The 24,477-nt window shown below is 38.6% G+C and overlaps 1 protein-coding gene across 4 annotated transcripts in view; it reads right to left on the bottom strand.

Moving 5' to 3' along the window:
• DMXL1 (Dmx like 1) overlaps positions 1-19,889 on the bottom strand; it is a 76,681-nt gene extending 56,792 nt beyond the window's left edge. For all 4 annotated transcript variants that reach the window (XM_056513516.1, XM_056513511.1, XM_056513512.1 and 1 more), the window contains exons 1-6: positions 19,745-19,889; positions 9,190-9,315; positions 5,718-5,795; positions 3,581-3,659; positions 2,968-3,100; positions 670-736 (exon numbers count right to left, since the gene is read on the bottom strand). In XM_056513516.1, the coding sequence (XP_056369491.1) occupies positions 670-736; positions 2,968-3,100; positions 3,581-3,659; positions 5,718-5,795; positions 9,190-9,315; positions 19,745-19,831 (570 nt within the window). In that variant the 5' untranslated portion in view covers positions 19,832-19,889. The remainder of the gene's footprint in view (positions 1-669; positions 737-2,967; positions 3,101-3,580; positions 3,660-5,717; positions 5,796-9,189; positions 9,316-19,744) is intronic.
• Positions 19,890-24,477: the final 4,588 nt, after the last annotated feature.

Below are 24,477 nucleotides of genomic sequence, written 5' to 3'. Positions count from 1 at the left end.
TTTCTCTTACAAAACCTGAATAACAAATTTTGGAGTATAAATAAAAGACGAGTTTGTTTCAGGAAAACAAAAGACTGACATTTATCTTTAATTTTTTCACTTACTTTTCCAAGGGGCTCTGCTTTTGCTGATAAACTGCTCAATACTGAGCACACAGAACTAAGCAGTGAGACTGGCCCCAACCAACCACAAACACTGTCATGAACCATGTGCCAAAATATACCTATATGGAGGGGAATGTGAATGCTCTTCTAAAAACACAAAAAGACATATAGATATGCTTATACAAAAACACATGAAAGAGCTATTTTTGATTTCTTTTATATTTTTTGGTATTTTGGTTGTAGTTCCTCACTAATAGGATATGTAGCAGTAATCTCATCCACAAGTTTCCCCCATTCCTCAAAACTCTTCTTTTTCTGAAGTCTTATAATTTGGTACAAATCAAAAATTAGTATTTTAGAACAGTAAGCAGTGACTATTTGGTGTATTACCTCTCTTGAACTACCTTTCTACCAAATACATGTTTACCAAAATGTAAAACAGATAGACAGGCTACATGAAAATGATGAAAATACTTTTTTTCATTAAGTAACCTTTTTGTTGGTTTGCTTCAATAGATTTTTTGAATCAGTACAAGTACAAACACAGAAGGAAAAAAATGCTTACCTTTCCAGCAGTAGCAAAGAACTCCCCATCTGGTGAGAATTTCATTAAACAAACTTGAGAAGCAGTTCTATGGAATAAAGACAATTAAAAAGATAAAACAAATTTTAACAAATTTTATAGAATTCTAAGCTTTTTTATTTCTTTGAGTGCATAAAACTTTTCTAATTCTTAAATACAAGTGTGTATTGTGTTGTGTGTAAGAGTTAACTTTTAACAAAGTCCAAAAAATGTAAACTCATGTAGAACACAAGGCTGTAGTGATCCAGAAAACAAAAATCTTTTAACTGAATATCCAATACTGAAAAATATCATAGCAGAAAAGCAGCTGCTAGCAAATTAAACTATGCTACTTCCATTTCACAATTATATGGATCTCAAACTCGTCTCTGTTGTACCGTATTATTTTCTAACTTCTCCGAAAGACAGCTTCACTTCTCATACTTCCTACAATTACAACTCAAGAAAACAGAGTAAAAAGAATAATGCAGTTTAAAAGCGTCTGAAAGTAGCTTTTACATTAATGGTCACACTGCTATAAAATGCTACACCAAAATATTCTAAACCTAATTATGTGGTTAACTTTTGGAGCATTTTACTGTAATTGGATGTGCTAATAAATGAGCTTCTTTTACAGGGTTTGAAGCACTCAGTTATTGACTAAGTAATAAAGTTTATAATAGCAACAAGAACATACAAAAATTTAATTGCACAGCACAGATACAGTGTACATTTTCATCTTTAATTTAACACATGTGTAAACAAGTTGTTGAGGCCTAACTTTCAAAAGGGATTAAGTTAAGGCCAACAAAAGCAGGATGAATTTATGTGCAGTAACAAGAACAAGATGATTACAGGAACCTTGTATCAAAGAATTCCACCCAGGTTTAAACTAAACTCTCCTGCTGGGGCATATATGAAAACATCTGGGAATGTTTCCTTCAGGCATTTAGAAAGGGTATTTCCAGGGGCAAAATAACTTTCTTGCAGACTTCTCTACAAGAAAAACCTATCCTAAATATAATTGCAGTACAAAATACAGGCACAAAAGGTATACAAAAAAAAAAAAAAAAGTTCTGTTGACCTTTCTAGCACCTACTCATTCAAAGAAGGCAACACTCAGCTCTGTCTCCGACAAAAAGAGGCAGAGAGCTGAGAAGACTTCTGCAAATCTTTACACGTGATACAAATGCAAAACCTGTTATAGAAGGCACAGAGGAAAAGCACCCTCTGTATGATCTTGGCTACTCTATTACCAGTATTCTAAAGCCATACTCAATAGCATTCTGTCTACAGGCTGACTTCTCTTATTAGGCTGAGAGATAAGCACTAAAAGATGTCACAAAAAAAAGAGCAAGTCTTCAAATTCTTGTAGTTACGAAGTTTATCACATGCGAAGAAACGTTTTTCAGTTATCATTTGGATGACCTTGGGTTTTTAAACACATAATGGATAAAAAATTCAAGTACAGAGAAAAAAGGAACAACTGAAAGATCATAAAACAGATGTTTTTCTGGTATATCCAGAAATCTACCCATAGAACTACATAGCAGAATTCTAAACACTTCACAAAGAGTAACTTCAGGTGGGTTTGCCCAGTCAGCCACTTTGGGAAACTTCTTTAGGAGACGGCCATATGGCACATTGCTCCCACATGAACAATGGACCCCACTGTACCAGGGAAGTCTGCCTCTGGCAGAAGGATTTAAACTGTGTTATAAACTTAAGTACTAAACTAAAACTTTTCTAAATGTACATTATACGAATGCAAATATCAAAATCAACATGAATACAAAAAGAGAATTAAGAAACACAGAAAAGAGAATGTATCAATCTTGACTGTTCCAAATACCCAGAATAAACCCAGAAAAAGTAAGAGTGAAAACAAGAGGGGAGATGTGTGAGAAGGAAACAACAATGGAGTATACTGAACATAGAAGGAAGCTTATTTAAATCAGTCCTGCCAGCACAATAATTTTCAATTACACAGCCTTCACCTTATTTCTTCTAAAAGTAAGCGTGCCTATTGGAGAGCTTCAATATTAGCCTTCCCTCAGTATTTTATTTATTTAGTGCTCTGTGTAACTGAAGAACTGCCCCAAAACCAACTGCAACTGATCTTGTAAGAGGAAAGAATGTCACATAGTCAATGGAAACATGATTAAAGTTTATCACACACCAATACTATTTATCAAGTAACAGTATGCAATAGCATTTCACTCAACTACACCAAGTATTTAATCTCAAAGGTATGAATCAGTAAAGAAAAGGGAATTATTTGTCTTTAAATGGATTTCTTACTTGCATTGCCAGATACATTTCCACTCTCCAAGTCCAACACCTGTTCTCTCAGTACTGTCATTGTCAGCAGGGTTTTCCAAAGGAACATTGGACCAAAGTTGAAGACAGTTGGAACCAGTCAGAAGGCGAGTACCTGGTACAAATATTTATGAAACAAACTTGCAAAACACATTTTTGTAAAGAGAGAGAAAAAAATTCTGCAAAGTTGAAACCGAAGACAAAATTCTAACAGATATACCTTTTTTAGATTATTTTTTGTAGATTTGAGCATGTATAGTTCAAACTATGAAAATTATTCAAACTTTAGTTATTCTCTAAAAGAAATGCCTAAATCTACCACAGACATTCCCCTTTCTCAACAAATATTTACCATCTAAGCCATGCTTTCTTATCAGCTCAGATAAGAATAATCAAGTCAGACCATACAGATGCACTTAATAGGTTAGTTCTCCTGTAGTAAGTGACAAAAAGTACATTTTGCTCCACTTTGCCCTTCACTATCACACTAGGACAGAACAAAAACCTTTTCCTTGTCCACATGGAATGACAAAATTTAAACTAAAAAATAGATGCAGTATCAAATAGAAAAGTTCTTCTTTTAATCTGTTCATACCTGTGGGATCCCATGTTAGATTATGTGCTATGGCTTCCAGTGAGATTTGAGCATTCTTCTGCCACTGGTAATGTAATACCTGAAATTTTAAGTATTTACAAACATTAGCATAAAAACACTTCATTGTCTTCCATCCTCTTTTTCTAATAGAAATAGTACATCACCACTGCATTCTCCAAATTTTTTGAAGATGTTTAACATTAGTCACTGCTTATCTAATAAAAACTGATGCATTCTGACATTAAAACAAAATAGCTTTTCACTAATATGACCACACTTACAGAGGTTTTTAACTTCTTATTTTAAAAGTTTAGATTTTAAAAAAAAATTAGTATATGAAATCACTACTGGAATTTGAGAATTTTTTAGGAGGAAGAAAGATTTTATTTTTGGAGCAAAGAAAAGATACCATAAAATACACAAGTTCAATGCACCTGGTTTAATATCCTGTACCATTGCTGAATTAGGAGTTCAGAAAGGTCAAGATAACACATATACTTCCCCTCCACTCTTTTTCTTTGAAATATACAACAGGACAGTCAAATATCTTTAGCTTTTGTATCACCACTTCATTCTCTAGAACAAGTTGAGAATTTCATAATAAGTTCACAAAATGTTTATCTTGTCTTGTTTCTGCAATAGACCACAAAGGTTTGATGTTTTGAATTACAGCAGAAACTGAAAAAAATTCTGGAAATAATATTAGGAGCCAACAGGTTGGTTTCTTAATTCACAGACTTTTTTAAAAGTAGTCATCCCCCACTCCAAAAATACCACACAAAATATACGTGAAGATAAAATATGACAACTCAGTCCTTCAGAAGTATGGCAAAAAACAGTAAGAAGCAGCTGCAGATAAGAACCTAAACAGAGTTTTTGCAAAGCTAGGGTTTTTTTTCGGATTTTGATTTGCTGAACATTCCAGCAAATGGAAGAAAATATTACAATAATTTTGAACAATATGATGGAAATCATTGCATAAAAGTCAACTGAAAGAATGAAGTAACGAAATATTTCTTCAACTATAAACACCTGAAAGCCAATTGTGAGTGCTTCCTCTACTGCTTACAGTTACTACTCCAAACCTGAAGTTTCAAGCTAAGTGTACTGATTACCAGTATAGAAAAACACTCAAGTTGGATCGAAAAATAAGGTGGATGGACTAAAAACAAGAGCAGTATATCCAAAGTGATCACAGGAGCATGAGAACTCACATCTTACTGTAGTTTTATTCCACTGCTTTCCAGTGATGTAAATTATTACACAGGTGTTCATTTCCAGCTGTTTAATTAATATATAATAAAAGTTCACATGTACACCAAGAATCTTATGACTGAGTTGGTTAGTACAAAGAGGAGAGTCCACTAGATGGTCATACAAACAATTTGTTGATACAAATGGAGACCAAACCCCTGAAGAGGAGACAGAAGCTCCTTGAGCAATTGCTGTCAAAGTTCTCACATCAACAAACTGACTTTAAGTAGAATCTAATGCTTCTAATTATGTCCATGTGCCTCTTCATGTAAGCAGCATGGTTAAGTAACTTGCCCTAAATAATATTATTATTCAGAAATTAAGATTTAGGATGTTAATCACTAAACCAATGTCACCAAAAGTAAGCCCCAAGAGAATACATATTATTCTTATTCACCATTATAACACTGAAGTATAATTATTCAGTCAGATACTCTAATAAAGCCAGATTTCTGAAACTATTACAATTTTGGCAAGGGCATGTAATTTCATAAGCAAAAGTTAAAGCAAGAACTGTAAAATGCATAACAAAGACTACACAGGATTGTTCAAAAAGGACTTCCTATTTTAATGGCTACTCATGGCAGAATGGAGCTGTGTGTGTGTCTTTTTGGGTTCTGGAATACTTTAGATATGAACCACAGCGTTACATAAGCAAGTAATATGAAGCATTATCATAAAGCCTATCTCCCTTGAAACTATTTCAAATTACATGCCTCTGTCCTTATCCCACAGTTTTCACCTCCCAAGAGCCACCTTTATGTCTCAACTTTATTCCAGCATAAAAGAAGACATGAAAAAAAATCCAGCTCTAAAGCAAATCAGTAAAATCAGTCAGGCTTTGTAACTGCTCAGACAAATTAAGGACTGATGACATACTTACATTATGATGACTGCTGTTCTGCTTCAAGATGCTAACTGGCTCAAAGATACAAATCACCTTTCCGTAAGAAGCTGCAATCTAAAGTAAAATACACTTATATGTATATAACACACATAAAAGAAACAAGATGAACAAACAAGAACAAGATACAAATGGTTGATTTTACTTCTAACCCTGCTTGTAGATAAATTGGAAGCTCACATCTACATTTCCTTTTAAAAACAGAAAATTTACCAAAAATCATCAAGCTAGTGTTGTCAAAAACAAGAATACAATCCTCTGTTTACTCATTTATCACAATGAACTACTGAGAATATAGCTAAACAAGTACTTTTTTAAAAAAACAGATTATTAGCAATATTCTTTCCATATTCAATTATGCAAACACTCAAAACAGTCTGCAGACCTCATATTCTCAGACATGGAACTAATACACACTCACAGCATTTCTGTCTACTTCCCTAGCATTCCCTAGAACAGGCTACTTTTAAAATATTATTTCAAAAGATCTAAACTATGCAAAGAAAACACCCAATGCAGAAAACTGTAAATGAAACTGCTACTAAAGGCTAACATAAAATAGTTCCAAAAAGAGTTGCAATATGGCCATTTTTAAGTCAGTGTTGAAAAGTCCTATTTCATCACAGATTATCACCCACCTCAAACTTGCATTAAGATAAAATTATAGGTATTTGATCTCAAGGTATCTACATGAAATCAAACCAAGAAGACTTGCTAGGAAGAGGCAAAACAAGCCAAATGTATGCTAAAGACCTCAGGCAGAGAGCCTGAGAGAACTGTCATACAGCAGTGTTGCCAAAAAGTATTCTGAATTACAGATTTACAAAATTTAAGGAGTCCGCACAGGTCATGAACAATGGACATACTGCATTCTGAAGTGATGGCTGTTAAAAGGAGAACATCTACAGATACAATATGCTGTAATAATCAGTTTTCTATTTCTGTAAAATTCTGACTTGGAAAGTATTCACAATTTTCCTTTTAACAATAAGAAAGTTAGATTCACTTTATAAAATGTATTTTCCAATATCAACCACAAAAGCTTTTAAGGAAACCAAACTAAACCATCATACCCAAGATCTATACAAACACAGCGAGTCATATAGATCCTAAAATCCACAGATCCACAGCTTTAAGAGAAGCCCTCTACATTAGAACAAATAGTTAAACAAATTTCTATCCTACTAACATCAGCCTGACCCAAAAATGCCAAGAATAATTTTGTCACATTTGCAAGGAAAAAGTTTCTTCAGGCATTTTTTATCTCAGAATAATATTTGCCCTCTCTAATTCTCTTTAACTACCTCACTTACTGTTATATTCTCTAATAATTCCATTCCACACCCAACAGCAAAAAAATTATATAAACTCGTATTGATTCGATTTTTTCCTTTTTTCCAAATATGGACATTTTTTCCCTATTTTGTTGTTTAGTGGGTTTTAAGGATAAACTAAGATGAGCATTCCAAAACGCTCAGCTTGTAACGTTCAGAGCAACTGCCGCCCTCTGAAACTTTCCATGAGCTTCCAGAGCCACTCAGCCTGCATCTTCACTGAGCTGCACTCCACCAAAAGCAATTATGGTGGGATCAGGAGCACCTTCAGCAAGTTCCCTGACAAGACCAGGCTGTGTGGGGCAGGTGACAGGCTGGAGGGAAGGGATGCCATCCAGAGGGGCCTTGGCATGCTAGAGAGGTGCAACCATGTGAACATATCTACTTCAAAAAGTCCAAGGGCAAGGTCCAGAATCAATACTATCAATACAGACTAGGAAAATTAACAGATTGAGAGCAACCTTATGGACATGGATTTGGATTTGTACCAGTGGATAAAAAAAACTGTGCGTGAGCTGTCAGCATGTGTCTGTAGCTCAGCAAGCCAACCATGTCCTGGACTGCTCCAAAAGAAGGGTGGCCAGTAGGGTGAGGAGAGTGATTTTCCTACCCTAGTGAGACATCACCTGGAGCACCACGCCCAGTGTCCCCAGCACCAGGCAGACATGGACAGGTTGGGTCCAAAGAAAGGACACAAAAATGGTCAGAGAGCTGGAGTACTTCTCCTATGAAGACACACTGAGAGAGCTGGAATTTTATATTTTGACAAACCAAAGCAGAATCTGTGTGTCAGTACTGAAGAAGAATGTCTAAGAAGAAATTCCATTCTTTTAAGAATGATCTGAAAATGCATTGGCCTGTCTAGCCAATAAGCAAATTCCTAGCTATCCACTGCTTAGTACTTCAGCACTTTGGAAACACATCCAGTTTCCTTATAGCAGACCAACTTGCAGACTCTAAATGACCTCACAGGTCTACGTAAGAAATAAAAAAAATTCTGAAGCTTAGTAAGCCTTACAGTGTGAAATATTCATGTGTGTTCAATTACAATTCAAGGACATATTTAAATCCATACAGAATTGGTACCATGCAATCCAGATGACCTTGCAAAAGAGGAATAATGCTCAGTGAATGCAAAAAACCCTTCTAATTAACAGCAGCCAGTGGAGAAACCCAAGTAGACTATGGCTACGAGGTGCCAGAGACACAGAGAACATTTCCTCATTTTCATTTGCATTCCTTCACCACCACTGCAAGAGCTTATCACTCAAATGCTAAAAAGCAGGAACAGGGTGTGGCTGGGGTTTTGTCAGCACAGTGTTCACATGTAAACACAAACTGGTTTCCATCAGAGGTCTGGTCTCAAGATGGACACCAGAATACAACTAAGGCTCTCATCAGTTCATAAGGCTTGTAATGATGAGCAGAAAGCTGACAAACTCCTCTTATATGAGCAGTTATCCAGACAGAGCTCCTACTGAACTGGTCAACAGTTTAAACCCTGTGACATCCCAATGGGGTGTTACATACACCCCAGAGAAAAGTTACCTGGTTATTTCTTTTTCACTCTGACAGGAAAATTTTCAAAAATTCTGTTAGAAACCCAGTGTTGTCTAAAATACAACATTTCTGATGCAGACCTACATACAAAAAAACAAAAACTAAGAATTCAAGAAAGCAAACCCCATCCAAGAGAGGCTTTATTAATTGCTTGTAGATGTCATTTTTCTGGATGATCTTAAAGTGATTTCTGTTGAAGCACACCTCTCCTGCTAGCCACTAACATGTCAAAGTATGTCAATGACATGCTCAGTAGTGCAAAGCCATAGAGAATAAATTACTTTTGTTACAACTAGGTAACCTTTTAGTCAAATTCTTGCGCTGAATGTAGCCCTTAATCCACAGCCTTCCATGCAGTCCTACCTATCTGGTACATCTATCATAACTTTTGTTACTATTTCACAGTTACTGTGCTGCTTACAAGTAAAGACAGAAAGCAATCAGTCATTTTACTATTCATTGCAGTATATTTGCCCTAACTTGCAAGCATCCACATTCCTAAGAAGGTGCTTAATATGACATTGCTGGAACATTATTAAAAACACTGCTCTACATACCTTCCCCTGTTGCATTGAACAGTCCACACATCCCACTTGAATGTTGCCATGTTTTGCTCCAGGGATTATCTGTAATCTTTCAAAGTCAGTCCCCAGTACCACAATATCACATCCTGATGCATATGCCTAAAATATATTGAAAAAAATAAATTAAAAACACTCTAAGGAAAACAAAAAAAAAAAACCACTTAAAAAGCTTTATCTACTTACAGCACAGCAGTGAAGTATGAAACAGTATAGTCCATGCATCCTATCTATGTAAAACACTATATAGTCAGAAGAGGTATTTGCAGAGAACATACAGATGTCTGCAACTTAAAACTGTTACAGAAACAACAGAAGTGGCAAATTGTTCTTCCTCCATGCTTAAAAGTGCACCATAAGACTTGCATAACAAACAAACTGTGGTTTGTGATAGAAAAATAAAAAAATACGGAGATACAAAAACATCTATAAGAAAAGTAAAAGCATAAAAGCCAAAGTTCTTGCAAAGTAGGAAAAATAATATATTTCTTAGACTGGAGATAGACTTTAGAATTTTTTCTTCTAAATTTTCAAATTTCTGAAAAGGGTGAATAAAAATTGAGGAGCTAAAATTCTACTAAAACATTTAGTAAGGACTTGTACAGGCAAAAATCAAAAGGGCAACAACATGAAGCTTAGTTATACAGAAGCAAAACTGTCCTCTCAGACCTTTTGAGTCTCCTGTTATTTGCATTAATTCCATTCTCTCAAGTTTATATTGTCACTGACTATGTTGATATATCTTACACGTAAGATATATCGTATCTTATATCAAATATCACATATATCTCATAAGAGCTAGTTCATTGAGTCCTGCAATGCTCAAGTCAAAATTTCTTCCTGTCTTCTTGGAAGTTTTATTAGACACTGAGTACAGATAAAAACAGAGGAAAAGATTAAACACTGGAGAAACTTGTGGAAACAACACTGAGGAGAATCACACAATTAGCATAAGGAAACAACATTCAAGAATGAAAGCCTTAGAATAAGGAATGCACGCTCATTAAGAAGTTAGAAAGATAGCAACAAAAATAAGGGCACAAACAAGTGTTCTGTTAGCAAGAAAATTATAAAAGGATCAAAATTTTAATTGACTAAAAGTTTCAAGAGCAGAATAGTGTCACAGAAACTGAAGATGGAAAATTTCCATACACTGACAAAAGTGATCATGCCTTACAACCAACTCCTCTACTAATTTCTAATGCATTAAATAAAAACTGTTGAAAACAAAAGCAAAAAAAACTGAAGGCTAGACATATAAATTTGAAATCTGATGATCATGTTTCAGGTGTTTTACATGAAAAAGTACTTTTACCAAGACTGGCCAAGACTATCATACCATTACACGCCTTAAAATACATAAATAAAAAGAAAAATATTGAGATTTTGATCTGACAACATTTTTCCCCACAAAGGATTAGTGATGCTTTGTAAGAGTCTCAGCCAGAAGACTTTGCTCACCATTCTCAGCCAATATTCAATTACCATACTGCAACCACCAGGGACCACCTCAGTATTGAAAATGCTGTCTATAATTCTGCAGACTAAATATAACCACATATTTATGGTCACTTATTACTGGTAGGTTTTTGAGCCCCTTCCTGTCCAGTTCTCCCTTCAGCTTCAAGGCATCCAAGCAGCGCAATTCTGCTTGTCAAAAGAGTGGAATTTGTTACTAACTGGCATACTGAACTAGAGGTTTCAAAGCAATCTAAGTGAAAACTCATTCCAAAAAAGCAGATTGAGTAGTAATTTTTGTTCAAATGTTAAAGTAATTATTTTGATGTGATGGCATGAACTTCAGGCCTGTTTGTCACAGAACACTTTTTTCTTTAAAAATGATCTCACCTGGTGAATCACTTGTTAAGTCCAGAGTTCACCAGAAAAAGTTTATTCAGAAATATCACATGCTCAATTTTTCCCAAAGCCATTTTTTAAAATTTAGAGTTCTGTATAGAAGCAGTTTTAATGAAAACAAAAACAAACAAAAAGAAGTGTTTCTATGTTAAGGCATAACATAGACACAGCTTTATTAAAAATGTATTCAAGATTGAAGCATCAAAGGCTGTATGAAGCCCACCTGCTGTGTGTGTGTATGCCCCCCTTAGGCCTCATCAGCACTTCAAAGACTTACTATACTTCTCCCATCTGGTTCTCTCCAATTCTAGCCTCACAGACAAGCCTGAAGTCACCTCCAGCCACCACCACAATCACAGGATAGAACACAAAGAATGGCTTGGATTGGAAGGCACCTTAAGGATCACCTGTTTCCAACTCCTATGCAACTGGCAGGAACATCTTTCACTAGACCAGGTTGCTCAGAACCCCATTCAACCTGGCCTTGAACACTGCCAGGGATGACACACAGCTTCTCTGGACAACTATTCCACTGCTTCACTAACCTCACAGTAAAGGATTTCTTTTCAATATCTAATCTAAACCAACTTTCACAGACTGAAGCCATTTCTTCTTGTCCTGTCACTGCACATTCCTGTACACAGCCTCTCTCAATCTTTCTTGCAGGCTTCCTTCAGGAACAGGAAGACCACGATAAGGTAATTCTTAAGCTGTCTTTTCCAGACTGAACTTCTCTCAGCCCTTCCTCATGGAACGGCGCTCTGTGGGAAATGCAGGCACAGAGATCTCTCAGGGCTGTGCGCATACAGGCTCAGAGATAGAGGTGGATACAATGTCTGACCTAAGGCCTTGCAGAAGGCTTGGAGAATTAGAGCATTAAAAATAAAATAAACAAAAAACAAGAATATAAGTTTGTAGTTTAAGTAGAATTATGTTTTAAGCAAATAAAAATATGCATTATGTAAGCAAAGCAGTATGTTAAGTAAGACAGTAAAAGGTTTTAAAGTTTAGCAAGATAACATCTTATAAAGTTAATTAGAAGCTTAAGACGCATCAAGGTAAGTGAAGTGTTATATGATTGGTTAAAAAAGATACACTGCGGCAAAGGCATGAAAAGCAAAGCAATTAATGACATGTAAAAAGAAACTAGCAAACTTCGTATTTGATTGGCTAAAAACTAGCAAAAGGCATTGTAAACTAAGAATTAATCAGCTTCTGACGTCATGGCATAGGATCTAACATCTTTAATGTCTCATCCTTCTACGAGACTGATGCCAAAAGGCAATAAACCATCTTTTAAAACATCTCTCAGCTGCCCCGTCTCTCATAATATTAATCTCCTGATAGTGCTCCATCTAAATTATCATATTCATGACCCTCCTCCAGACTTGCTCCATGTCTTTCCTATGCTGCAGCTGCATGCAGGGTTCCAGGTGGGCTCTCACCAGAACAGAGCAGAGGGGCAGAATCCCCTCCCTCCCCTGCCCACACTGCTCTGGATGCAGCCCAGGACACGTTTGGCTTTCTGTCCTGTGAGTGCTCATGGCTGGGTCATGTCCAGCCTCTCACCCACCAGCACCCCCCAGTCCTTCCAGCAGGGCTGCTCTCAATGCCCTCATCCCCCACCTGTCCCAACACAGGTGCAGCACCTTGCACTTGATCTTGCTGAACCTCATGTAAAGCTCCAGACTTCCATCATAGTGAGTAGGGACCAACATATACAGTAACACATACAATTAGCAGAAATCATGCAATTCATAAACTAACTATCTCACGGAAATCAATAACTCCATCAGTTTTAAGTCCTCAGTACACCTGACATTTTGCACTGAAAGAACTCTGTTAGTAACTATCAAACACTGGAAGTAACTATAAGTAACTGAAAGAACTCTGTTAGTAATTATCAATTCTGTTAGTAACTATACATTGGAGACTTGAGGAATCAGCATATTCATCAATGCATCAGGAAAAAAAGATTTAAAACTATTATTATAGAATATCCTGAGCTGGAAGAGACCCACAAAGATCATCGGAGTCCAGCTCCTGACCCTACACAGGAAGCTCCAAGAATCACACCACATGCTCAAGCACAGTGTCAAAACACTTCCTGAACTCTCGCAGGCTGCTGCTGTGACCACTTCCCTGGGGAGACTGTTCCAGTGCCCAACTAGCCTCTGAGAGAGCAACCTTTCCCTAATACCCAGCCTATACCTGCCCTGACATGACTTCAGGCCATTCCCTAGAGTCCTGTACTGGTCACGAGAGACATCAGTCCTGCCCCATCATTTTCCCTTGTGAGGAAGCCTGTCACATAGGACGTCACGAGGTCTCCTCTCAGTCTCCTCTGAGCCAGGCTGTGGCTGCTGATACGGCTTCCCTTCCAGACCCTACACTGTCTCCTTTGGACGCTCTCTCACAGCTTTGTATCTTTCTTCTTGTGCTGCTCAAAACTCAGAACCCAGGCTAGGTCCTGCTAACCCAGGCTATGATGGACAAGAGTCACTTAAAGACATATTACAGCATCCTAGACATGCTGTTTCCTGAAGGTGTCCCCTTTACAAATATGAACCAAGAAAATACACCTCCTCCTCTCTTCTGTTATGTTTAAACGTAGCTATTATTTTATGTTTAATAATGACAATAATAATAGCAACGACTTCATATGCCACGTGTTTAAATAAAAGTGTGTCAAACTGGGGGTAAACGATCTGAAAAAAAACATGGGGAGTATCTTTTCATCCTAGTTCTCAGATCTAACAATTAATTTTAAGTGCACCTGTAAAAAGGTGAGGGTAAGATGAGTGCCCTTCCAAAATCTTGTTTTTAGAAGAAAAATATAATCATTCCAACCTTATGTTCTCATATTTCTCCACACTACTTGAAACGACTGACATTTGAAGGGAAAAAGCAGGAATCACTTCAGAACAGGAATCTGTTCAGACACATTAGATCATACTTGGTCACACTGGCTTTCCAATGTCCAACAAGATGCAGAACCAGTGGCCAGCTCCTAAGCCTGTAGAGCTGATCTGTTCCCAAAGAGATAGAAAGGGGAAAGAAAGGCCTTTTTAAAGGGCTTCCAAATATAACTACAGGCAAGCAGAAGGATGATGACTTGGAGGTTATTTTTGATGTTTAGTTAATGTTCGCCTGCAGGAGAACCACAGTTTCAAAGACAAAAGGCAAGGGATACAGAGGGTAGGGAAGTTGCAACGGAAAAAGCGTCTGAAGAAGGGCGACTAAATTTTCTGGCAATAAAAATGAAATTGTCTCCCTTTTCTACTGTTGCCTACTGTCCTCATTATTCCTTACATTGACCAGACACTTTTACAAGGGAAGCTTGAGTACTCCCCTCCTCTAAAGGTGCTTTGTTGTCCCCCTTGCAACTCACCCATTAGAATGTATCTGTGCAGAGATGTCAGACCCTCTTACTCTCACTGGAGCCCAGACTCCACCTGTAAATGAGGCTCCTAAGCAGCAGTTTCTTACCAAGACAATACTCTAAACAAAGTGAATAAAATTAACTGTTGGACTAACTTTACACTTAGAATTCTTTTTTTTTTATTCACTGCAGAGGTATTTTAGTGTAGTATACCAGAAGACTATACTCAGGAGTAAGAAATATCTTCCATATCCTAAGAGTGTCTCAAATACAGCAAGAATGAATCCTGCCGACCAGTCACTTTATCTAACTTCTATTGTGAGACTTGTCCATGATAGTTCACATGCCATTCATATTCATTTTAACAGAAGCCAGTAAAAGTACATTTTTGTAAGCAATGGTAACTAAGCAAAAAGGTAATTCCAATCTTCTTTTAAGCAAAGTGCAAGTGATTCCAGTATAAGAATTTCTTGCTTGTATATATATATATATATATATATATATACATACACACACACACATATATTTTCATATACATACATACATATATTCATTTTCCTATATTACTTGGCCCTTGGTGGAGAGAGAAGGGGAAGGGAAGGAGGGGCATGGCACAAAATGCTGTTAATACATACAGTTGAATGGTGAAAAAATTCCTAAATATATATTTAATTTTTTTGAATAATAGTATTAAAACCCTAAGACAAGATTTGGAAGCAAGTAGAGTCTCTATGTCTGATGTTGGCAGGCCATAAAAGCCTTTCACCTTAAGAATGCCCTAGAACATTTACAAGAAAGTTGTCTTTGCACAATAAGACAGGCAGATAACGTGATATTATCATGTACTTGGAATGTTTATTAAACAATGCTTTGTTCTTCTGTTACAGAAATAAACAAGATAGAACTAGTTCAAGCTGCAGGACCACGGAACTCACTTGCTGCTGACAAAGCAAACAAGCCTGAAACTAGGGAGTGAAAAATGTGCCCAGCCTGTGAAAATAAATGTGACTTTGCATTGCAGAAGTGGGTTTTCACAAAAATTCTGCCCATTCTTTCAATCCAATGTTGGCTCTTAGTTCTAAATTAATATTTATTTGAAGAAGAATAACGGACATTTTTACTAGAACAGTGCTTTAAAAGCTTGGGAAATAGTGCAGACAAGTATATGAACTATCCTGATTTCTTTCTAAAGTGAAAGTCTGACATACACAACTCACAATCTGATAGTGGCATTGGGAAATCGCTCTCAACAGAAGGAAAGCAAACAACTGGAGCCTCGACCTCTCACATAGCACAGCACCTCTAACACATTTATTTCCCTTACGACTGACCTTCCTGATGTATTTCTTTTATGTACTGACACACAAAGTCTTTGCTATAGTTTCTGCTACAGCTATGTAAGGGCTGACACATTACCTTGGACAACTTGTAAACTATTTAACCTATGTCTCTTACACAAAGGGCAGCTATTATCCATGGCTAAACGCAGCAAACGTGTGCACACGTGCATATTTATAAAGATACTTACATACAAGAACATTCAAGCACAGATGGGATAAGCATACACTAGAAAGACAATGCAGAACTCAGTAAAAGTCAAGATAAAAACTAAAGACAAATCTATGAAGCAGATGATACTGCAATAATTGTTATTTTTTTATGCCCTGTGCACAGAACGCTCAAAATCAAAGCAGTCACCATGAGCCACATGGTATCTTGTTGAATTATTGTATTCTATTTTAGAATGATCTCTCTCCATCCCCACTTTTGCATCAGAACTTACACTGGTCTAAATATTCCACTTAAATATCTTATTTAAAATAACAAAATTCTTCTATTAGGATGCTAAATTAAATTTTAAGCACTAACATTTCATCATTTTTGGAAAAAATCCCCAACTTTCTAATTTATCAGATGTACTTTATTATACTACAACTGTATTATAGTAAATATAAGTACCAAATTGATTGGTCATGCACTTCGAATCATGTTTCACTGAAGCTGCACTTTTCATTGATGTGTAAAGAAATGTTATCATTTTTTAAGATTAATCCAGTTGAGAAATTAATTTTTTAAGTCCAGAGTAGCTTAACTGAACTATTATAACAAAAAAAAAAAAAAAAAAAAAAAAAAAAAGTACTCTTAAGTTGCGTACTAAATCCCTTCCCTTTACTGAATACCAACCAAGAAGCAAGTGAGGTGTAAATAGTACAATTTCTTGACTGTCATTTATGATAACTCACTACATTCCATGGACTACAGATATCCAGGGAGTTCTAAGTGCTAATATTAAGTATTCTAGATAGGTAAGTAATAGTATCATTGAGTCATATAAATGACTTCTATTTATCCAAAAACTTTGCAAAATAAGAACCCTTTTTCTATTGCAATGCAGTATCTTTAGAAAACTCAGTGTAGTCTTGACCAAGCTATGAAACCCCACCCCAGCCCCAATTTTCCACGTCCCTTTCACCTTCAGAAATTTAGCTCCCAGTTCTATCAACTGTACATAGCACGTCTCTAGTCCACAATTAGTTTAATCACAGACATAGAGGAAATCTGTCATGGAAATATTTTGGTTCCATTGAAATAATCCATGTAATTAATCTTTCTTTCACATATTTTTACCCCTACAAACAATCGTTCTTTTGTGACTTTCATCAGTTTTGGGACTTGCACTTGTAAAGTTGTTACTGCTCACAGACATTCCACTCCACCTCCCCCAGTCTTCTGCTACTTTAGTGAGGGAGAATAACAATGATTTAAAAAATTTACAGACTCAGAATTGAATAAGCAAAAAAAAAAAAAAAAATGTATGAGTGATAGTTGCCCACTTAACTTAAATACAACATCAGTAATAACTAGTTCAGAGGAATCCTTTGTGATAAACCCCATAAGCTTTTTAAACATTTACTCAAATATTTCAGATCTGACATGAACAAAAGAAAGCAAAAAATGTCTTTCACTGCGGACAAGTACATGGAAAATAAAGTAATTCAATATCAGAAGGATATAAAGAATAAACAGGTAAATTGCAACATCTGAGGTCCAGATTCCCACTGATTTAGTGTGCCAGGTGTTACTATCACCTGCCCTCAGAGAAACAACATGCACGCTTCTTATGGTATCTTGATGCTTATGAGCCTTTTCCTACACATAAATAAAACATGGGCTAAAAACTTATCAGTGTTCTCTCCAAGGAAGCTCATGCTCCACTTTACACTTCATATCCTAAAAAAAAAAAAAAGAGTCAGAACAACAAACCTGCCTCCCATTACAACAAATATCTGAAATACGTCCTTAAAACACAGCTGCACATATTCAAAAAATTGTACATAATTCAGTGGATACAGGAAGCTTCATACTAATTTTGCTTCAAATTTTTCAGTTTTTAAGAGACAAATCACGATATTTTTACCTTAAAACTGTAATATTTTATAATATTTCACTTTAAATATTCAGTGCTGTCTATGAGAAAATATCATGAAGCGTAATTTATCTAAAAAAAATTTTAAACTACAAAATTCTCCTGTTGGACAAGGGCAACTTGTTCCTCCTGTACAGTCCATAACCCTGAGATATCAATTCCTATGTTCTCAGCCACAAAAACTACTAGCATGGAATGACGTTAGGGGTTTTCTTCCATTTCTAAAACACAATTCAATAGTATTTATACTTATTAATGCTTATATCAATTTCAGACAGGGAAAAACCATGGTCAATTTTTTTCTTTTTTCAGGATTTTCTAAAAGTAGAGTCAATCACTGTTTTCCCAAAAAGCACCCTTCACTTCTTAAGCCTTCAGAGCAATCTCATTAACTTAACACAGCATTACAGAATCAGTAGCAACAACAAAACCAGCCCTTAAGCAGTTGAGGATATTTCTGTTAGCCCTATTAAATCTGAGGAAAAGAAATACATGAATAACCTTCCAGGGGAAAGGATAATGAAAGGAAGATGAATGCAGCTATAGGAAATATTGTTATTACATTTATATCAACGAAACATTGTTACACTGTACTTGTACGAAAAAGCTCCTCTAAAGAGAGACCGCAGTAATGGATATCAAAAATTACACTTTCCAACCATTCCACTCTCCTCGAGAAGAGATTCCTACTCTTCTTATCCACTGGGGACTTCCAAAACTTTGTATAAGTTCAGTTGTAACAGGTAGAAAGTGACTCTACTGACATGAATTACTCGAATTATTTCCCTCAAAAAAGCATGTCACCAAAACGGCAAACTTATGACGATGTATTTTGAAAGCTTACTAGCATTTCTCTGTAAAGCACACCTTCTTGTCTCTTACTAAACGGCTTCACACCACAGGTGGGTCTTCGACATTTCTGGATATGCAGCATTTGAGAGTTTGGCACAATTTGGTACCTGAAGTCTCAATCGCTGTGGTTCAAGGTATCTAACAACAGAAACTTGTTTATAGGAAGCAAGGACATGGCCAGACAAGGCTGCAGCCAGCCTCGGCAGGGCCAGGCTAACCCTGGGGAAGCGCCTCTGCTCCACTAGCCCAGAGCAGGGCTGCAAGTAGCCACACGAATTTAACTGCCCTGCACCAGACGGGAGAGCAAGCGAGCTTTCATTCCTGCATTTCCATCCATCATTCATTCCCTTATCAAACTGGGGAGCACACCAGGCTGGAGATGGGGGCAGCCATAAAAGGGAAGGTTAAAAATACCCCAGCGTGGAACTTGGCTGCGTCCCATTCCATTCCTCCCCTTCCCCACGCGGGAGAGGAGCACAACACAAGTCTGTTTACAAAACAAGAGCAAAAGGAAGGAAAACGCACGCTAATAAAGACTTTGGCCTTCACAAGGCACTCGAGTGCTTTCTCTCCACTCCAAGAGCAAACGTCGACAGGGAGTCCAAGCAGGCTTTGAAAACCTCAACAACACTGGGGCTGGGTGTTCCAAGGTCTCCTTTCAGCTATGCCCAGGAGACGGTTTCAGCCACCTTCCCGACTGCGAGGCAGCGCCGGAGCTCCCACCCGGAGGAGCGCAGCCCCGGCCGCAGTTTATGTAACCTTTCACCACGGCCGCGCACCCCGCGGCCCCGGCCCCGCTGCCGGCACGTGCCCGCGGGCCCGCGCCGCTCCGGGCGAGTTGTGCGCGCCCCCGCCGGGCCGGGCCGGGCACCCGCGGGCGGCGCCGCCGCCGCCGGACGGCGCTACCGGCGCCAGCCCCGCGCCCGGGGCCGCCCGCGGCCGCCGCGCCTGACGCAGCCGCTTTCGGCGCCGGGCCCTGCGGAGGCGCCGCGGCCGCGGCGGGGGACGCTCACCGTGAAGGGCTGGTCGTGCAGGCTGCCCACGGAGAAGCAGCTGTCCCCGGGGTTCACGGCGCCCGTCAGCACCTGGTGCAGGTTCATGGCGGAGGGCGCGGCCGCTCGGCCACCGCCGCTTATCCCCCCGCGCCCGGCGGCGGCGGAGGCGGCGCTTCCCGGGGGCGGGGCGCGCGCCGCGCATGCCCGGCCCGGCCGCCGGCCCCGGGGCGGGCTGAGGGCTCCGTCCGCGGCGTGGGGAACTCGACTTTCCTGTTGAAATAACCTGACTTTCCTGTCGAAACGGCGCTGGGAAACGCCTGCCGCCGCTCCGCAGCCCGGCGGTGGTGACGGAGCGGGCTCGAAACCCGCCGAGCCGCTCGAAACCCGCCTGCCGGGGCCGACCCCGGCGCGTCCCCTCCCAGCCCCTTTCAGTGGGGCCGGGGCTCGGCCGCAGCCCTCCCACCGGGCAATGACAAGAGGAAGCACGTGGGAACAGGAGTCCTTGGGTCCCTGAGGCTTGTGAAACAAAACAAGCTTTCGCTGGGAGCTGCGGCTGGCTGTAGGCAGCAGGGCTTTCCTCCGTCCTGGCGAAGCGAGGGGAAGCGGGAGCCGTCCCGGGCGGGGTCGGTGCGGGCCGGTCTGGCCCGACGGGAGCAGCCAAGGTGACGCCAGGCCCGAGCTCGGCAGGCAGTGTGCCCTCCGGCCCTGCGGACCCGTCCCCCGCTGCTGCAGCTCCTCACCGCCAAAGCTGACAGAAGCTGAGGCGTCTCTCAGCCGTGAGGCAGCGTGGCCATTCTCTCTGCTGCACTGATAATATTGTAACTACTATATAATTATATGAATATTATAATATTTATTTCCACTGTAACTAGTTTTCAGTCTTCCATCAATTTCTTATAGGAACTTCGGCATTACAAGTGTTTTCTATTGTAAATTACAGGTCCCACATAAATTTTTATTTTTACATTATCGCTGTATCAAGACTGGGTCCTCTTTCTGCCCACCAACTTTTCCAAGAAATAACGCAAAATTAAATAAATAATTTGACCGTGTTAGGCATAACTTTGTGTACCACATCCCAGGATACTTATAAGGTGATACTGTGTATCTGTGGATGGAAATGTGTACCTTTCCAGTCTTTGCATAAGCAAGGTCAGTCTCGTATATCTTTGGGCATTATGTCTTACATGTCTTTTTAGTAAATACAAGCCTTGCATCCTTTGAAAAGCAGATTGACAAGCATGTCACCATAACACAATCTGCTGGTGATAATTCATGCATATTAAAGGAAGATCTGTCATATTTTTAAAGTCTCCTGATATGCGAAAAATTCATCAGGTACGGCATTCTGCATATATAGATAGGTATGGCACTCTGTATATAGATGTTTCCTCCAAAGAAAGTTATAAACTCCAATATTGCCAATCACTTTTTTTTGGCTTGCTGATCACTGATAAGTTATCTTAATTCTCCTGCTAGGTGCAAAATCTCAAAAATCAACCTTACTGAATTTTTAAGGTAGTAAAAATTCTGTTCATGGGGTCCTAGGTAAGAAAGTAACTTATCACTGTTTCAGCACAACCAGCTACTTCTGGGCTCACACTGTGAGCTGCTCTGACTTTGCTTGCAGCCAGCTGGAACTTCTCTCCACAAGGACTGATCTGGAATACACTGGACAGAGGAGGTAGGAGGTGCTGCAGATATGTATTGTTTCTTCAAGCCTTAGTCAATCCACAGGTGTAAAGCTCATAGGATTTGCAGTATAACTAAAGAAAGAGCAGGCTAACAGTAGACAGTAATCCCATACCCCTGTCTGAGGAGTGTGAAGAAATCAGGAAGGAGGGGAAACTCAGGACATCAAAAAATATAATGAAGGGAAGAGGTTTGGTTGATAACTGTTTTTAAATCTAAATCTATTTACAACACAGTCTGACAATTATATCTGCAACACCCTAACATGCTGATATGAAAGGAAAATACGGAACTTCTCATTTCCTTTCCAAGTGAATTTGACCTTTGTCACTACTCAGATTAGTATGTTTGGCTTACTTTATAAAAGAAAGGACATTAACTTGTGTTCTCCCGCTGTGGTTAGAGCGAGAGCCTATGTAATGACCTGTCAGGTGTATAAATCCTTATCAGGGCTCCCATCCCCACAGGAATGGGGCACTACCTTCCTCCTCCCACATTTGCTGTCAGCAGCACTCGGTAGCGCAGGAGCTTTCACACCTCACCTCGCTGCTACCTGATCCCTGGCTGATCCATGACACTGCTGCTGTGCTTCTTCCACTTCTCAGGGAATGGCAAGGACAGACATCAGCCGTGTGTCTTGCAGTTTGATTGATGCCCCTTCTCACTTCTGCAACATCTGCGAATTCAGCTGCTGACAAGTTATGTACTGTATATTTCATTATCACGTCAAAGTGAATGTGTTGTAGGACACTGGCATTTAAAAACAAAAGCTTTAAATGGTTTAATAGAATTACAAGTGTATATATACATTGTCTTGTTGACAAAAACGTAAGTTGGTTTAGCTCAGAATTTTAAAACTCAACAGTTTCTCACAGGTTAAAAAAAAAAAAAAAAGCTCAGAAAGCTAACAGCTACAACAGTTTTTTAAATGTCATTTGTATTCATTTTATATATTTCCTCACCTTCTCTGTAAACACTTTTTCTTCTTTTAAGATCTTTGTCTTGCATTTCACACAGAAGAATTAAAAAACCAGAATAGACATTGAGTTTAAACTACAATATTATAAAGTACCATCATGAACTCCTTTTCATTGTTTTCCCCCCTAGCCTCAGTAAATCTTCCTAGTAAATCTTCTGTATTTGAGTCTTTCAAGAGCTGCAGTTCTTCTCAGAAGCTGATGACTCCTGTCATTCACAATTGCTAATGAGTATGCTCATTCAGTCCTTGACTTCATTTTTCAAAGGGGCACTGTAGGAAATAGTATCTGTATCAGAAGATTAGGAAGGTCAGAAAGGAAAAAACATAATTTCCCAATATTTTAACATACAGTGGCTATGGCTGTTCTGAAAATCTGACAGAACTGCAGCATTTGTGCATGTACAAAAAGGCTTGGAAGTGAACAATTTACTGCTTTTTGATTATTGAGAAAAGTATTACTTTTTCAATAACAATGAGGCCCTTAAATGCTCCATAAAGCAATACCAAGTATATGCACACACACTTTTCATTAGTAAATCCTGCATATATTTTCTTGACAGTATCCAAGGAAAGTCTAAATGAGAATTTTAAATCATACTCCCACGAGTCTCTTCTAAATTCAAAATTGCACAGCAAATCCGCATTAACAATATTCTTCAGTGTAATGCAATACAAAATTGATATATAGATGTAAATTTTTTTACTTGCAGAATTACAATGACATACTTTGTGTTCATTCTGTGCAAGAAACATCCATGAGTCACTCATTAACAGCGGTGAGGCCGCTTATGTCAATGATATACAGGCAGCTTTGAAAGAAGCTGGCATTTTAAGTTGCATGTTTAGAGTTTGTCTGTGGTATAAAATGTTGTATTCTTCCTGTATTTCTTAATAATTAGCTACAGGATGGTAAGACACTTTTTTACATTTACATTTTACCTTCCATGTTAAAAAAACAATGCACTGCAGTCGGGAATAGCTGTCCCGCCTCACACACTGTTTGACCTTGTCTTTGCTGCCCTTGATCTTTCTACAGGATTTCTTTGGTTTGTGAATACACAAGGAAAAAGTTGGACCTTAGTGAGGTTAAGACTGAAAAGCCCTTACTGATCTCAAGATCTGGTGTTCTCTGTGATCACACTGGGAATCACTTGAAGACTTATTTGATTCTCCTCTTGAGCTTTTGTGACTTTTAACCGTGTAAAGAGTAAAAACACCATAGAACCTTGGGGAAAATGTGAAATGCATAAATATATAAATATTGGCATTTAGTAGTGAAATTCTAAACAGACAGCCACTTTGTGAAACCTTTCTTTCCATAAAGCTTGCTTTATTCATTTCTTCAGTAACCTGAGTTTCATTTTTTGTAGCCGGAAGGTTAGAGTGATATTTGGTTTTCTTTCTTTTTTTGGTACAGTTTTCATTTGGTGAAAGACATTTTGTAACAGCTAATGTTGCTGTCACATCTCCTGTACAGTGCATTATCTTTCACTTCAGTGATCTGTTACAACCTTTTACTTGGTGAGGGAGATATATACTGACTTGGTATCCTTTTTTACAAGGTAATAATTCAGGCTTTATTTGGCTTTTGGTGATACTTTGGTTTCATCTGAGAGTATCATAATTAGTTGATTCTAAGGTGAAAGTCAATGATTATTAGATCCTTCAGGCTTGCAAATTAAGAGTTAACAATAGATAGACTTTTAAAATTTCCATTCGTATACAGAGTTTTATATTCATTACACATAACTGAAATTGATACTATTTTTGAAGAAAGTCATGAAAAGGCTGCTGGGTAGTACATTAACTGTCCACTCCTTCCCCATGTATTTATAAAATATTCTGTCATCCCTGGCAGCTGAGGATGCTGGACTTTATCTCTTGAGTGAGAGAGGTGGGGGGCCCCTGCAGGTCTGCCGATCACTTTCCTGCTGGCTGCTCTCAGGATACAGATCTGCACCACAGCAGAGCTGGGAGAGCCAGGAGGGCTGCTCTGCGTGGAGCTGCAGTGCAAAATATCCACTGGTGGATTCCACAGTGCATGATTAAGAGTGATCTTGTTCAGCATGTAGAAGTCCTG

Source organism: Oenanthe melanoleuca, chromosome Z (assembly GCF_029582105.1).
Source record: "Oenanthe melanoleuca isolate GR-GAL-2019-014 chromosome Z, OMel1.0, whole genome shotgun sequence".
NCBI classification, from domain to species: Eukaryota; Metazoa; Chordata; class Aves; order Passeriformes; family Muscicapidae; genus Oenanthe; species Oenanthe melanoleuca.
Note: the sequence above shows the minus strand (reverse complement) of the source record. Positions and strands in the feature narration are given on the sequence as shown.